We start from the raw sequence: 13,402 nt of genomic DNA on the forward strand, positions 1-13,402 counted from the left end.
CCGTGACTTTCGACGTCAGAGTACTTTCTTTAACGGCAGTGCTGATGCACAGAACCACAGGTATTGCCTAACAGCAACAGCTTAAATACTTGATTCAGTATCAAAATGTGCTAGAATAAGCTATTTTACAATTATTAATAGTAATACATACACTCATTAAAAAATTGTATGCTGCAGAGTTTCATTGGAATGGGTTGAAAAATAGAACAAAATAAAAAAATTGCAAACTGTATCTTGCATGTTTGTTGAAGATTCTCAGAGAAATAACAACTTTTGTACATGTTAGGAGTCATAATCAATATGATTCCGCAAATAGTTCATATTGATTTAGGAAAGAATCGTAATTTTCAGCGTTTATTTACAAATAAAATATTTAAATTAAATACAGTACAACTTAAGGATGTGTTTTACATAAATACATACAAAGTTAAAAAAACAACCTATACAACTTGGAAACGTGTTTCATGTAGATCCTATCTGATACAGGTCTCTACAGTTCTCAGGTTTTTACGACACCTTCAAGAAAATCCTTCTCGACCATCTCCTCTATTTTTTGCCTGGCTTTGCTCGAAAACAGTTTTTGGCTCTCCGGTTTAATGTCCTTATTGGGAAATGAAGTGGGGTACAAGACGGGACTCCCTGAGTGTCCAGTACATTTGCTTGTAACTTTGCTGTTGAAGACCTGACTGAGCACGTTGAAAAAAGGCAGAAGCTGCTCCATGCTGCGAATGGTGTAAATGGTTAACAGCAGATGGCCTGGCTCCCAGTCCAATGTTCTCCCCGAGTTGTCTTCCTCTGGGTTTTTCTGAAAAATGGAAACGATATGAGGTTATATGGATCACAGTAATTTTGCAGTTTAAATGATGAAACATAGGTTTCGATTCTCAAACAGAGAAACGATTTGTGAATCATCAAACTTTTGTGCCCTGACAAATTACGTACTACTACTGAAAACTGGAAATAGGTAGCAGCCAAATGGCTGCCCTTTAATGCCCAACCAGCTTCAAGATTAACTATCTCCAATTAACACATTAGGGCCCATTGTGGAAATTCGTAAATAAAGCAAAGCTGCTCACAGAAAATATGTTGTGATGCAGGCGTGGACGGCCATAGGAACAACTTCGTAAATCTGGGTCAGTGTTTATTAAAACTGTTCACATTTCGCTATACAGGAGTGCTCGGTGCTATGGTGAAACCAGGCACGTAAACCTCAGATCTGATTGATCACATTTACCTTTTCATGCACACACATCCACAATCGGATTTTCCATTGAGATAATTGTAAAAATGTACTTTGAGGTGACTTGTGTTACCTGCATGGGTGAGAATTGTACTTTTCATGGTTTATAAATGGGAACACGAATAGGTACCGGCCCGGGAATGAATCTGACCCAGTAATGAATCTGAAATTTGAATACATTCGCACTCAAGCATTTTTTTTCTTTTTTTGCAGGACCATTTGGTATACTTCGTCTGTCACTTTTACTTAGTCAATAAAGTACCGCAAGTTTTTGGAGTTATTTCTGAAAAACATGTGCCGTGGAGTGCCATTCTGAAGTAGACATCAAAAAGTGAGAAGAAAATAAATACATATGCTATAAACACCGGAGCAACTTCAACGACGTTAGAGGGGGAACACTGAAAGTTTGATGTGTGCACAGGAAGATCAGAAAGTCAGACTGCTGCAAGGCTGACCTGGACGAAGCAAGTGCACATCAATAACAAACGCTGGCAAAGCCAGTAGACCCGGCCTTTCCTCTGAAGCTCTTTACCTACAGCTGCAAAAGAGAATTGGCTGGATGTGAAGACTTACTGAAGCATCCAAACTGTGCAAAATGGTAGATAGGGAAATGTCTCAGCTGGAAAAAGAAAAAGTAAATTGAGTGAGGTGCGTTCGTGAATTTTAGTTATAGGACAGTGGGTAATAAATTGGAGCAAGACAAGTCCAGAAGGATAAGATATTGAAGAAGAATGCAACAGAGGTATGAGACAACCTCAAATGTATGGAAACTGTAAGCAGTCGTGGCTCACTGACCTCTAAAGGGGTGGGGCGGGCTGGGTGTGGAGCACATAGGGCGTGGGGGGAACATTTAAAAAAAACCAAACAAACAAACAAAAAAAAACGTATCTCCTCCGATGCCGCCACTCCTCTTTCCCTCGTCGCTGCTCCAGGCACAGGTCCCAAGCCTGCCCAGCGGCCAATCCTGACGCTGCTCAAAGCAGCTTTAAGAATGGACGGCAGCACCAAGCCAGGGTGCTCCCAGGCAGACTGGGAGCCTGTGCCTGCTGTCTCTAGCCCGGCAACACAGCTGGAGAGGGCACCCTGTGTAATTTTCAGTGCAATTCACGTTCGGTAAATTCCTTCAATATACTACTAATTTTGGAATCACTTCAGCAGCACTGCAGCAGATCAGGTGCAAATTGCACAGTGGCTATCATCGCAAAAACACTGCTTAGCCTATCAACCTTCCTAAATGTCTAGTTACTTAACAGTAAAAGCAGTATCAAGGAGTTCTGAAAACAAATTGCTGAGCAAATTAACTAATCGTGATATACGGATAAAAGAAAACATCAATAACAGATAGGCATAAAATATGAAACAACAATCTTTAGTGCAACATAAGAGGACAACAGGAGAAGATTAGGGAGGAAAACAAAGCTCATAAAGGTAGACTTATTCACTGCGCCTTCTATGATATTGGCCACCAGTGCGGGCTTGGTCCTTCTTACCCTCTTGTGCTGATGCAGTCTTGCTTCAGAGAGTCTGTTGTTCCTCGTTCTATTCTTGCTGCTTGGACTAACGTAGATCCTACTTGAGGCACTTCAAGGCAGGTCGCAGTAGGCAGGCTTGAGCATTCTGGCAAGCCACTTCAGTGACTGCTCAAGATGAGGTGCAGATCCTGAGCTTCTGTGTGCAGAAGAGCCTGCTTGTTCCCAAATGCCGCTGCCCGATCATCACCATCCAATTTACAAGATGGTTGCTCCAAGAAAGTAGGTTTGGCACTAATTTTACAGTCAGTTAACACTCCCAAAAAATGTCTGCATTGGAAGCAGCAGAACTTATTCAGCTGCTTCTCCTCCCTGGGATTCAAGTTTACAGTGATTTTGGGCTGGTATTGAGGAATAAAGAAGTTGATTATGCACTCACCCAAACATGGTTTGAAGTAAGAGGCCAATTTGGAATGGAAGTCGAAAGTGAAGAAATATCTGCTGTGGATTTAGCGGTCTGTTGTAATGTGATAGTTTTATTGGTGGCACACTGAAACTGATAGAGTACCTTCTGCTTTGGGCTTTATACTGAAAACCTGTGTCCCAAGGTCGACTCATTTGCCCCTGGGGTGACCACCTACACCCCAATGCAAAATCAAAGTATTCTAAAAGTGATGGATGGAATGCTTGAATTAATCTCAGCTACTGGTAGTTACTCGGGGTTGCATTCCCATAAATCATTATTTTGCACACTATGCCACCTCAGTTTGTAACCAGCCATATGCAAATCTGTCTATGAGTCTGGACCCTGCTCAAATAGAAACAGTCCAGCCAGAACTGCCAAATCAGGCAAAACATTAAAATGCAATTATTAACAATGCCTGGTATTCTAAACATAAAATGGCTGTGACTGACACTGACAACAAAGTCAAACGCTGAAGTGGGCTAAATGAATACCTTGCTCAAAGAGTAGGAACTGGCTTATCCAGAAAGTGAGTTACACTTCAAGGATAGAGGGGGGGTGCCATTCTAGGCTGGTCACAATACCAACCTGCAACAATACCATATCCACAATATTAACTACCACCATATCATCAAGGTAAGTAGATGTGGAGATATGAATTGAAAACCTATGTTTAACTATACTTACTTCGATGCTGCAGTGTCAGTCGACACTTCAGAAGTGTTATTTGTGAAGGCTGATATTGTAGACCTCAATACTGAGACACATAATCCACCTCAATACAGCAACAGCTGCAATGGGCTCACCAAAAGTCTCTTCCTGTTTTTAATATCATTATAATTATTATGATGTATTATTTAATATTTCAAGAGGCTACACATAGATAAAGCTATCTCTAAGCCAGACCTAAAATGTGTTGAAAGAAGATAGTAACTCCTTAAATGCTGGGGGAGGGCAGAAATATGGTTGCCCTATTTACTTGCGTGTCCCCTACTGGTTTATAGAAAGATTAGGGCACTCCCCAAGAGCTGTTAGTAACACATCTTTTTTCTCAATCTTAGGGGGATACCATTTATCTCTTGAATAGACCAGCACCGATAACCAGGTGATAAATGCAGGACAATAGACATTGACTTCCGTCTAAAAGATGAGGTATGCCGTCATGCAATAACATTTGAAACGGGAGTTTTTCATAGTGTGGATTCATGGTTGGTTTGAGCAGGGAGTTGCACTGTCATGTCTCAATTTAAACACATCTTCAACGCTAGGAGTGTCTTTCTATTTTCCGTTATGGATTGAAAAATGGAGATTTATTCAACTGAACACACATCAGCCTTTGAACGCTTAACAAATCCAATGGGATAGCCTGTAAGTATCAGTATTACTGTTCACGTACTCTGTAAGCATCAATTCTAATAGAAGCTACAATAAGTTCTTAAATTGCCAAATACTTGTGTGTTCTTCCCATTTACAGACTGCCCTTATATTGATCATTGCTGCATCAGTATGAATTGTATATGGAGAGTTAAAAACTTCTTTGTTAAAAGAAAAACTTTGACGCTAAGAGTAATTACGTATTGTATTTATTTTTGGTAAATAGGCACATCAGAACTTTGACACTTTGAATTCCATGTCAAGACCGGAAGCAAGGATTATGCTTTCTTTCTTCGCTTTAATTTAACAACTGAAATGTGTAACCATTAAACTCAAAACTACATATTCCGTGAACACTTGGGATAGTAAAAAGTTCATTACAAGCCAACCAATCAGAGTACACTTGCCCCCTTATAGTCCCTTGTCTCTGTAACCTCGTCTTCTTTTTCTTCGCTGCTCCTCTCAGCCTTCAGATAAGTGCTAGGCCTGCGGGCCAAATTTTCTTTAGTGTTTTTATTATTATTGTGATTGTATTTCTTGATTTGCCACTTGTGGCTGCACTTGAAGGGTAATTAACCTACAGTAATCTCCGCAGAAGCATGACCGCTTCTATGCGGCTTGCCCTCGCTGAGGCATGACGGGGCAGTGTGATGTGGTCCTCTGACCGCTAGAGCTGCCTGGGTTCTCCTTTTGAGTCGAGCCGCTGATCAGATCGCATTCTATGTCAGGACCGGAGGCTCCGATTATGCTTATCTTTCTATGATTTAATATTTTTAGCAGCCAATTAGAAAGAACTTCTTTAACAAACTACATATCCCATGAACCCAACCATATCACGTGATCAACCATAGAGACCAGCCCTATAAAACCTTCATGACAAAGAGTCACTTCCTCTTTCTTTGCTGCTCCGCAGCCAGTTAAGTCATTTTACCTTAAGCGTGTTATCCTATTGACTTATTCATGTATTTTACTGCAATCGCACTCATGCTCCATGTTTATTTAACTGTATTTATCTGTGACTACATCGGGTGCGGCTTGCCACCCCGCATTTAGGTGGAGCAGGAGTTATTTGCTTTGGAGTGAGGACTGCGCGGCCTTGCCTTCTGAGGAAGGATTTTAAATTATTAATTTGGGGATTTTCCTTGCCATCAAGACCCCATTGCTCCCACTGAACACCCTGACAGACTGAGCTCTATCAGCATTGTGAAATATTAAGAGGCTTTGCCCAGAGCTGTATTCAGGTGCTCCCTCCACACTCCAATTAATCGGCCTGATTTGAGGTTTTAAATATATTTGGTAAACTCCTACTAAGCTCCCCCTTGATTCCCTTTGGGGGCCCCCCATACCCAGTTGGTGACCCTGTTTTCTGGGTCAGATTGGTTAACAGTTTACCCTTATTTCATTCCAATCTTGTATGAGGAATATCAGGAGGGGGATGAGAGCAATTATTATGACGAAGTACAGACAATTTCATTTGAACAGAACCTTGGGCATGATTGAAGGGCCTAGAGTCACTCCCACGACACTACCTTCTAAAGAAATTCACTCTGAAGCTTTTGAGAAACTGACAGCCTCCTTAGTTAGTGAACGCCCTTACAGTATGCCTGCAGAAGGGTTAACAGAAGACTTTGACATTTCATCCTCTCTAGAGCTCTTCGAAAGATGATTCACAACCTCCACACAAGCGCAAGGCAAAAACCGATCATACCTCAGCTAGTAAACAAGCTAAACTTTTAACTTTTGAACCAGGAGAAATTATCCACCCCAGGTCTACTGCTTGGGTGCCCCCCCTCTGAGGTAGCGGACTATGTGAAGTCTCACATTAGACAAGATTTTGACAAGGAAGTGCACGAACATTTGCGCTCAGAGTACCCCAGACCTGAGCTCCCTGACAAGGTAGCAGAAACTCCAGAGGTAGACCCCTCCATGGTGACTTATTTAAAGAAATATATTAAAGACCCAAAAAAGGGAATCGACAGAGCTTGGAAATCCTGTCAGGATAAGCTCTTAGACTTGTCAGGTCCCTTGATGAAAATTCTAGAATTGGCTTATCAATCAAAAGAGTCCAATACTCCGGTGGATACTGAAACCCTTATTGGTTGAGAACAACGTGCGATCTGTCTGTTGGGTAATAACAACTGCACGATTTCTAATGAACGACGCTGTTCTATTTTGATGAAGCTGGTCCTGAAATTAGCGGACCTTGCATCCTCCGAAGAGGGACCAGCAGCTCAAGGCCTTTTATTTGGAGCTCCATTCCTTAAAGAACTCTCTAAATTCGTTGGCACTTTTTCCAACCTGGATAAGGCTCAGGGTTCGATTAAGAGAGCACTATGCCCACTTTTTGCACAGGCCGGACGCTTCAGGGGGCAAGCGCTTGGCTGCGGTTATCAAAAGTCGTCCGGAGACAGCTTCCAAGGCCACAGAGGTAGAGGTGGCTATCAAGACCAATCTTCCACCTTCTACCCTTCAAGACGGTCCTTCAGAGGGCGTTTCCGTAGAGGAAGATTCAGGGGTGCGGCTGCCGCCATCCAGGACTCCTAACCTTCAGGTGAGGATTATTCCGTGGGCTGGGGTTTCTTTGGGTGGTGAAACTCAGCTATTTTACCACAGTTGGCAAAATATATCCAACAATCCTTGGGTATTGGAATCTGTTCTAGGTTTCAAGATAGAATTCTTCAAGACTCCACAGCAATTAACGTTCCCCAACACGATGTATTTTTCCCAGTTAGATTGGATTTTCATTCAAAAAGAGGTTCTTTCTCTTCTATCATAGAATGCAATAGAAGAAACTGATCTTCATTCCTGGGGGTTTGTAAGCCCCATCTTTCTGGTCGACAAGAAGGGAGGCGGATCCAGGTTAGTACTCAATGTGAGGGAATTCAACCAGTGGATTCTTTACCGCCATTTCAAAATGGAAGGGATCCATTTGCTACGAGACATCCTTCGCATAGGAGATTGGATGGAACGTTTAGATTTGAAGGACGCCAACTTCCATTCCTATCTTTCCTCCTCACAGACACTTCCTCCAGTTTGGGTGGGAAGGCAAGATTTATGAATTCAAGGTTCTCTCTTTGGTCAGCTCAGGGGTGCTTCACGAAGCTGATGAGGCCGGTAGTCGAATCTCTAAGATCCGGGGGTGCTTGTCTTATCATTTACCTGGATGACATAATCATTCTGTCCCAGTCTCCTCAAACAACAGTTATTCATCTGGAATGGGCTATCTCTCTCCTTCAGGAATTAGGGATTGTCATCAACGTTCAAAAATCCACCCTAGCACCTACACAATCTTTAGAATTCCTAGGCTTCTTATTGGATTCTCCTTTGGCCCAATTTATTCTTCCTCCTTTGAAAGTGAAGAGCATCAAGAGAGAATTGAGACTAGCCTTGTCCAAGATGAAACTTGAGGTCTCTGGCTCGACTAGTAGGACTTCCAGCCTCTTCTATTCAGATGATTTTCCCGGGTCCTCTACACTACAGGTCCCTCCAACGCCTGGAGATCATGCACCTGAAGAAGCGCTTGTCCTATTCCCAATTAGTTCCCCTATCAGAAGAAGTGAGAATAGAAATCTCTTGGTGGCTGACACACATGGAAGCATGGAACGGCGGGCCATCTTACCACCCCAACCCCGGACCTAGTCATAGAGGTGGATGCCAGTCCGTGGGGTTGGGGTGCCCCTTGTGGCCAAATCTCCACAGGGGGTCGTTGGTCCCAGAAGGAACTATCGCTTCATATCAATTGCCTGGAACTCTTAGCGGGATCCTTTGCAATTTGCAGCTTTACAGCGGACAAAGCGAAATGCTGCATTCTTCTACGTATGGACAATGTTTCAGCAGTTCACTATGTGAACAAGCTGGAAGGGAGACAATCCAAATTACTGATGGAAATTGGCAAAGACTTTTGGCATTTTTGTCTCCAGAATCACATTTCGGTGACGGCGGAGTACCTTCCAGGTCAACGGAATGGGATAGTGGATTGGCACCCCCGGCATTTGAAGGATGCCAGTGATTCGAGATTATATTCACAGGTTTTCAGAGCCATCATGCGGAAGTGGGGCCCTTGCAATGTTGACCTCTTCGCTTCAGGAGCGAGAGCGACAGTTGCTTTCCTCCAGGACTGGATCCCATTCCTCTTCTATGCATTTCCTCCGTTCCTGATGATTCCCAGGGTCTGAGCACATCTTCAGAAACAAGAGTGAGAAATGGTGTTGATCTCCCCGTATTGGAGAGCCCAAATCTGGTTTCCCATCATTATGGAACTGGCCTGTGTCCCTCCCAGCCTCTTACCCTGGTGTTGGAACCTACTCCTGGACCCAGTGGGGTCTCCTCATCCTTTGATTCTATCGGACAGCTCTCTCCTAGCATGGTGACTTTCAGGCAAAGCTGGAGTCTCCCAGGCCTTTAGAATAAAGCTCAAGAATTCAATCAATCAATCCTGGGCCCCCAGTAAACGTTATGCCTCAGCTTGGAGGAGCTGGTGTAGTTGGTGTAATTCACTGAGTTCAGATCCCTTTAATGCCGATTGCTCCCTGATATAGAAATTTCTGGCTTCTTTAGATGCGTCAGGGATAACATAATTCTATTAACAATTTTTGCTCAGCAATTTCTGCCGGCCATGTCTTAATAGAGGGGTTGACCCGTGGGTCAATTACCTGTTGTTTGTAAGTTGATACGTGGCATTAGAATGTTGAATCCTCCCATCCTAAATATTCAGAACTTTGGGATGTTAATGTCGTGCTGCGATTTTTAGATTCCTGGCCTCCAATAAATATTTATCCAGGAAACAACTTTCTGCTAAGCATGAGCTCACCATGCTACTCTGCCTCATCTCTTGTAAATGTGTATTTGACGTCAAGGCTTTGGATTTAGCAGGAAGGCGTTTTTCCTCTGAAGAGGTATCGTTTGTTATATCCTGGAGAACAAAGTGAAATTCCAGGTTGGTATCTTACTCGGCATTTCCAGATAATAGCAAGCTTTGTGTAGTGCAATGTTTGAAGGATTATGAGGTGAGTACAGCCGAATTTCGATCCGATATGCTGGGCCAAGTGTTTATTTCACTTCAGAGACCATTTCGGCCAGTCTCCTCAGCAACCCTAGCTAGATGGGTGAAATGGATCTTGTCGGAGGCTGGCATTGATGTGTCCAAATTTGGTGCGCACTTTGAGTGAGGTGCTATGGCATCAAAATCCTTTGCCCTTGGTTCTCGTTTAGAGGATATATTAAGCGCTGCAGATTGGTCTTCTGATTCCACGTTTAAAAGGTTCTATTATAAACCTATTTTGGATATTTCTTCAGTGGTAAAGGCAAGGCTTTAAATTAGCATAATTGGAGCCTCCGGTCCTGACACTGAATGTAAAATGTTCTAGCTATTGCGTTTAGAATTTTCAATTCTATTAAGGACACGGAGGGGAGGATTATCCCATCCACTGTTTGAATATCTTCATTTATACTGCTTTTTCATTGTATATTATATATTTCCAAATTTATTGATGTTATTTTCACTTCCACCCTGATTATAATGTTGTACAGTTTATATAAAAAAATGTTTTAAAAAAGTTATACATTTCTGATTGTCTTGTTTATAAGGCAGTGTTTACGGCTATTCTTTCTCCATTTTCTGATTTTAGGTCAAGAGGACAAATGTTTGACCCCTTCTTCAGCAACTGGGACTCCTCTATGGGATTCAGACTTCATCCAGATCGTTGATGAGATGGTTCAGCTTCATGATCCAGAAGTTTGGTTTTGTTTGCCTGGACTTTAAGGTTCTATTTTACTTGTGAGACTTTCGGCATCAGTGCATTAACTGTGTCTATCTCGCAAAGAAAGAGGAAGTGATTCTTCGTCATGAAGGTTTTATAGGGCTGGTCTCTATGGTTGATCATGTGTTATAGTTGGGTTAATGGGATATGTGGTTTGTTAAAGAAGTTCTTTCTAATTGGCTGCTAAGAATATTAAAGCATAGAAAGAGAAGCATAATCCATGCCTCCGTGTCCTTAATAGAATTGAAAATTCTAAACGCGATAGCTAGAAAATTGTGCATTCTGCACATTGCAGTCGTATCAGTGCTTACAGCCAGCCACATACCTGTGTCTGCCCCGGGGGCCTGGAGTGTAACGCCTCGCCACAGAGGTCCGTAGAGCCATAAAGTATTTCCCTCAATTTGCGCTTGTGCATGTGATATGCCCAGATCGGTATTTGAGGTCAATGACCTTACATACCTTAGCGCTCCTCCCACGCTCGCTCCGCTTGCAAGTAGCCCTGTACAGGGCATTGGCCGACACTGCACCCAGGCTCATACTGCATTATGCACAATACAATTAACAGGTTTGCCTCAACAAAGAAGTTACCTACCTGTAATTTTTGCAGCTCTGTCAATCAAAGGGTGGTTAGTGTCCCTCCCTCATAATGTTGCCTGCTCAGGTACCCGCCCCCTCCACTCCTAACATGCAGGAGATTCCTAACTCATACATGGAGGAAGAAGGGATTACCTACCTCCCATTAACGATAACTTATGTGGCATCGTAGATGCCTCCCATCCATCAAGCAGTCTCGGAAGACATGGCACGGCTATAACAAAAACTTGTTAACCTTACAGCACAGTGCCATCGACCCCTCGATCTGAGGGCAGAACCTAAGGGATCATTTACCCTTACACCTATGGGCGGACCCAAGATGTCCCAGATTGCAGGTAGGTAGCACACATACTTGGATTTAGACACCTTTGACTGCCTAAACATGCTTTCCTAGGGCATAACTCCCTCAAACCCCTCATTGCTCCCACCTCTCCTCCCCATGTCCTGACAAGCCTAGCACCTTCACCCGACCCCCCTAAGCCCAGATGACGATGATTCACCCCCTCAGATGGGGATACACAGATCCATAGAGACCCTGGTGCCCTAACCCTATCCTGAAACCAACTGATGCAGAAAACAAGCCTGCCTCAGGGTTAGATTCAGACACGCTTGACCCTGATGATCTACACCATCGCTCCTCTGAATTGCCCCCCACTGATAAGGTTGCCACTTACATGGCTGAGAGACTGAGAAAGCCTCTTGACAAGGAGGTCCATAATTGCCCCAAGGCAGAGTGCCCCAGTCCATCATTGGCAGGTAAGGCATCCCTCACCCTAGAGATCCACTCACACATAGCGACTTTCCTTGCCAAATACATTTGCAACACTAAGAAGGGTATGGACCGGTCCTGGCAATCCTGCCAGGACAAAAACGTGGCTATGGCAGGATCACACACGAAAATACTGGACATGGCAGAGGTTGCCAAGGCCTCTGGTTCCCTGAATCTAAAGATCTTCTCTGAATGGGAGCAGAGGACAATGATAATTCTTGGGAATGCCAACTGAGCTCTATCAACAGAGGAGATCATTACTGATAAAAATTAGGAGTTAGGAGACTTGGTCACCTTTGAGGCCAGCCCAGTGGCACAAGGCAGTCTTTTATAAAGGAGCATAGCAAGTTCATCTTTACCTTTAATTCACTGGACAAAGCGCATTCTCCTATAAACAAAATATATTTAACCCCTGCGTTTTTACCAGGGTGGGCCGTGAGAGAGGGTACCCGTGGACAGCAACAAGCCTCCTCTGAGGTCAAGCCTCTAGAATGGCCCAGTATCAGGACTAGACAAGATTTGGTGGGTTCTAGCCCACATGCAGATAATCTCGACATTGAGACACTAAAGCAGGGTCCAGATGAGGACACCCACAAAGTACCTCTCAGAGTGAGTTTGATCCCTTTTCCCCATGTAAGATTGAGGGAAGATTTTACCCACAACTGGAAATTTCTGACGTCCGATGCATTGGTCCTACATGCTTGTTCTGTTTTGAATTCTACAGCTCTCCTGTACAGTCCAAAGACCCCCCCCTACACTTCCAAAGAGAAACCTTCCTTAGTTGAATCCGAGGTTCAGGACCTCCTGTCCAAAGGGGCTATAGTTGAGACCTACCCACATCCATATGGGCTTCTTAGCATCCTATTTTTGGTGGACAAATGCAACAACAGGAAACGCCCAGTCATCAACCTCAGGCAATTGAAAGAGTGGTTAGTCTACCAACACTTCAAAATAGAGGGTATTCATCTCCTTCCTAATGGCATGCTGTGTGTCTGGATCTAAAAGACGCCTATCTGATGGTCCTGATATTCCTGATGCATTGGCACTTCCTCCTATTCCAGTGGTGTCACGCCACATGCAAGTGCTCTTCCCTCCCATTTGGACTGTCCTTGGCCCTGTGGTTTTTCACCAAGCTCGTTCGACTTCTGGTGGAATACCTCCGGGCCAGAGGTGTCTGTGTCATAGTGTATTTAGATGACCTCTTGCTCATAAACCAAAATGCCTCGATTCTGCGGACGCATCTTCAGTGGGCAGTCTCCCTACTACAATCCCTGGGTTTCCTCATCAATTAAAACAAATCAGTTCTATCCCGACTGTTAGAAATGGGGTCTCTAGTTGGCAGAGGTATTCACCTTTGTCCAAATAGGGACCACAATCCTAGTCAGAGTAAATCACACACAATCCAAATTATCCTGTGCTTACCCTCTGGTAGCTTGGTACTGAGCAGTCAGGCTTAACTTAGAAGGCAATGTGTAAAGTACTTGTGCAATAAATCATGCAATAACTCTTTGAAAACACCACAAAAATACACCACACAGGTTTAGAAAAAAATATATTTATCTAGTTAAATTAAGGTCAAAACGGTGAAGATTCAATAAGCACAAGTTAAAATATCACTTTTGCAATGTTAAGAAGAGTCTTAATTCCTAAAAATCAACAGTTGTCTCTTGTGTGCACAAAGTACATTGTTAGCGTCATAATTACACACACGGAGACAGTAGGTGAGGAGATACG

General features: G+C 43.4%; 1 protein-coding gene across 3 annotated transcripts in view; it reads right to left on the bottom strand.

Annotated features, from left to right (window-relative positions):
* Positions 1 to 341: 341 nt before the first annotated feature.
* The window catches only part of DOP1A (DOP1 leucine zipper like protein A), a 694,260-nt gene continuing 681,199 nt past the window's right edge, over positions 342 to 13,402 (bottom strand). For all 3 annotated transcript variants that reach the window (XM_069235613.1, XM_069235614.1, XM_069235612.1), the window contains one exon: positions 342 to 805. In XM_069235613.1, coding sequence (XP_069091714.1) covers positions 500 to 805 — 306 coding nt within the window. In that variant the 3' untranslated portion in view covers positions 342 to 499. The remainder of the gene's footprint in view (positions 806 to 13,402) is intronic.

Source organism: Pleurodeles waltl, chromosome 5 (assembly GCF_031143425.1).
Source record: "Pleurodeles waltl isolate 20211129_DDA chromosome 5, aPleWal1.hap1.20221129, whole genome shotgun sequence".
NCBI lineage: Eukaryota > Metazoa > Chordata > Amphibia > Caudata > Salamandridae > Pleurodeles > Pleurodeles waltl.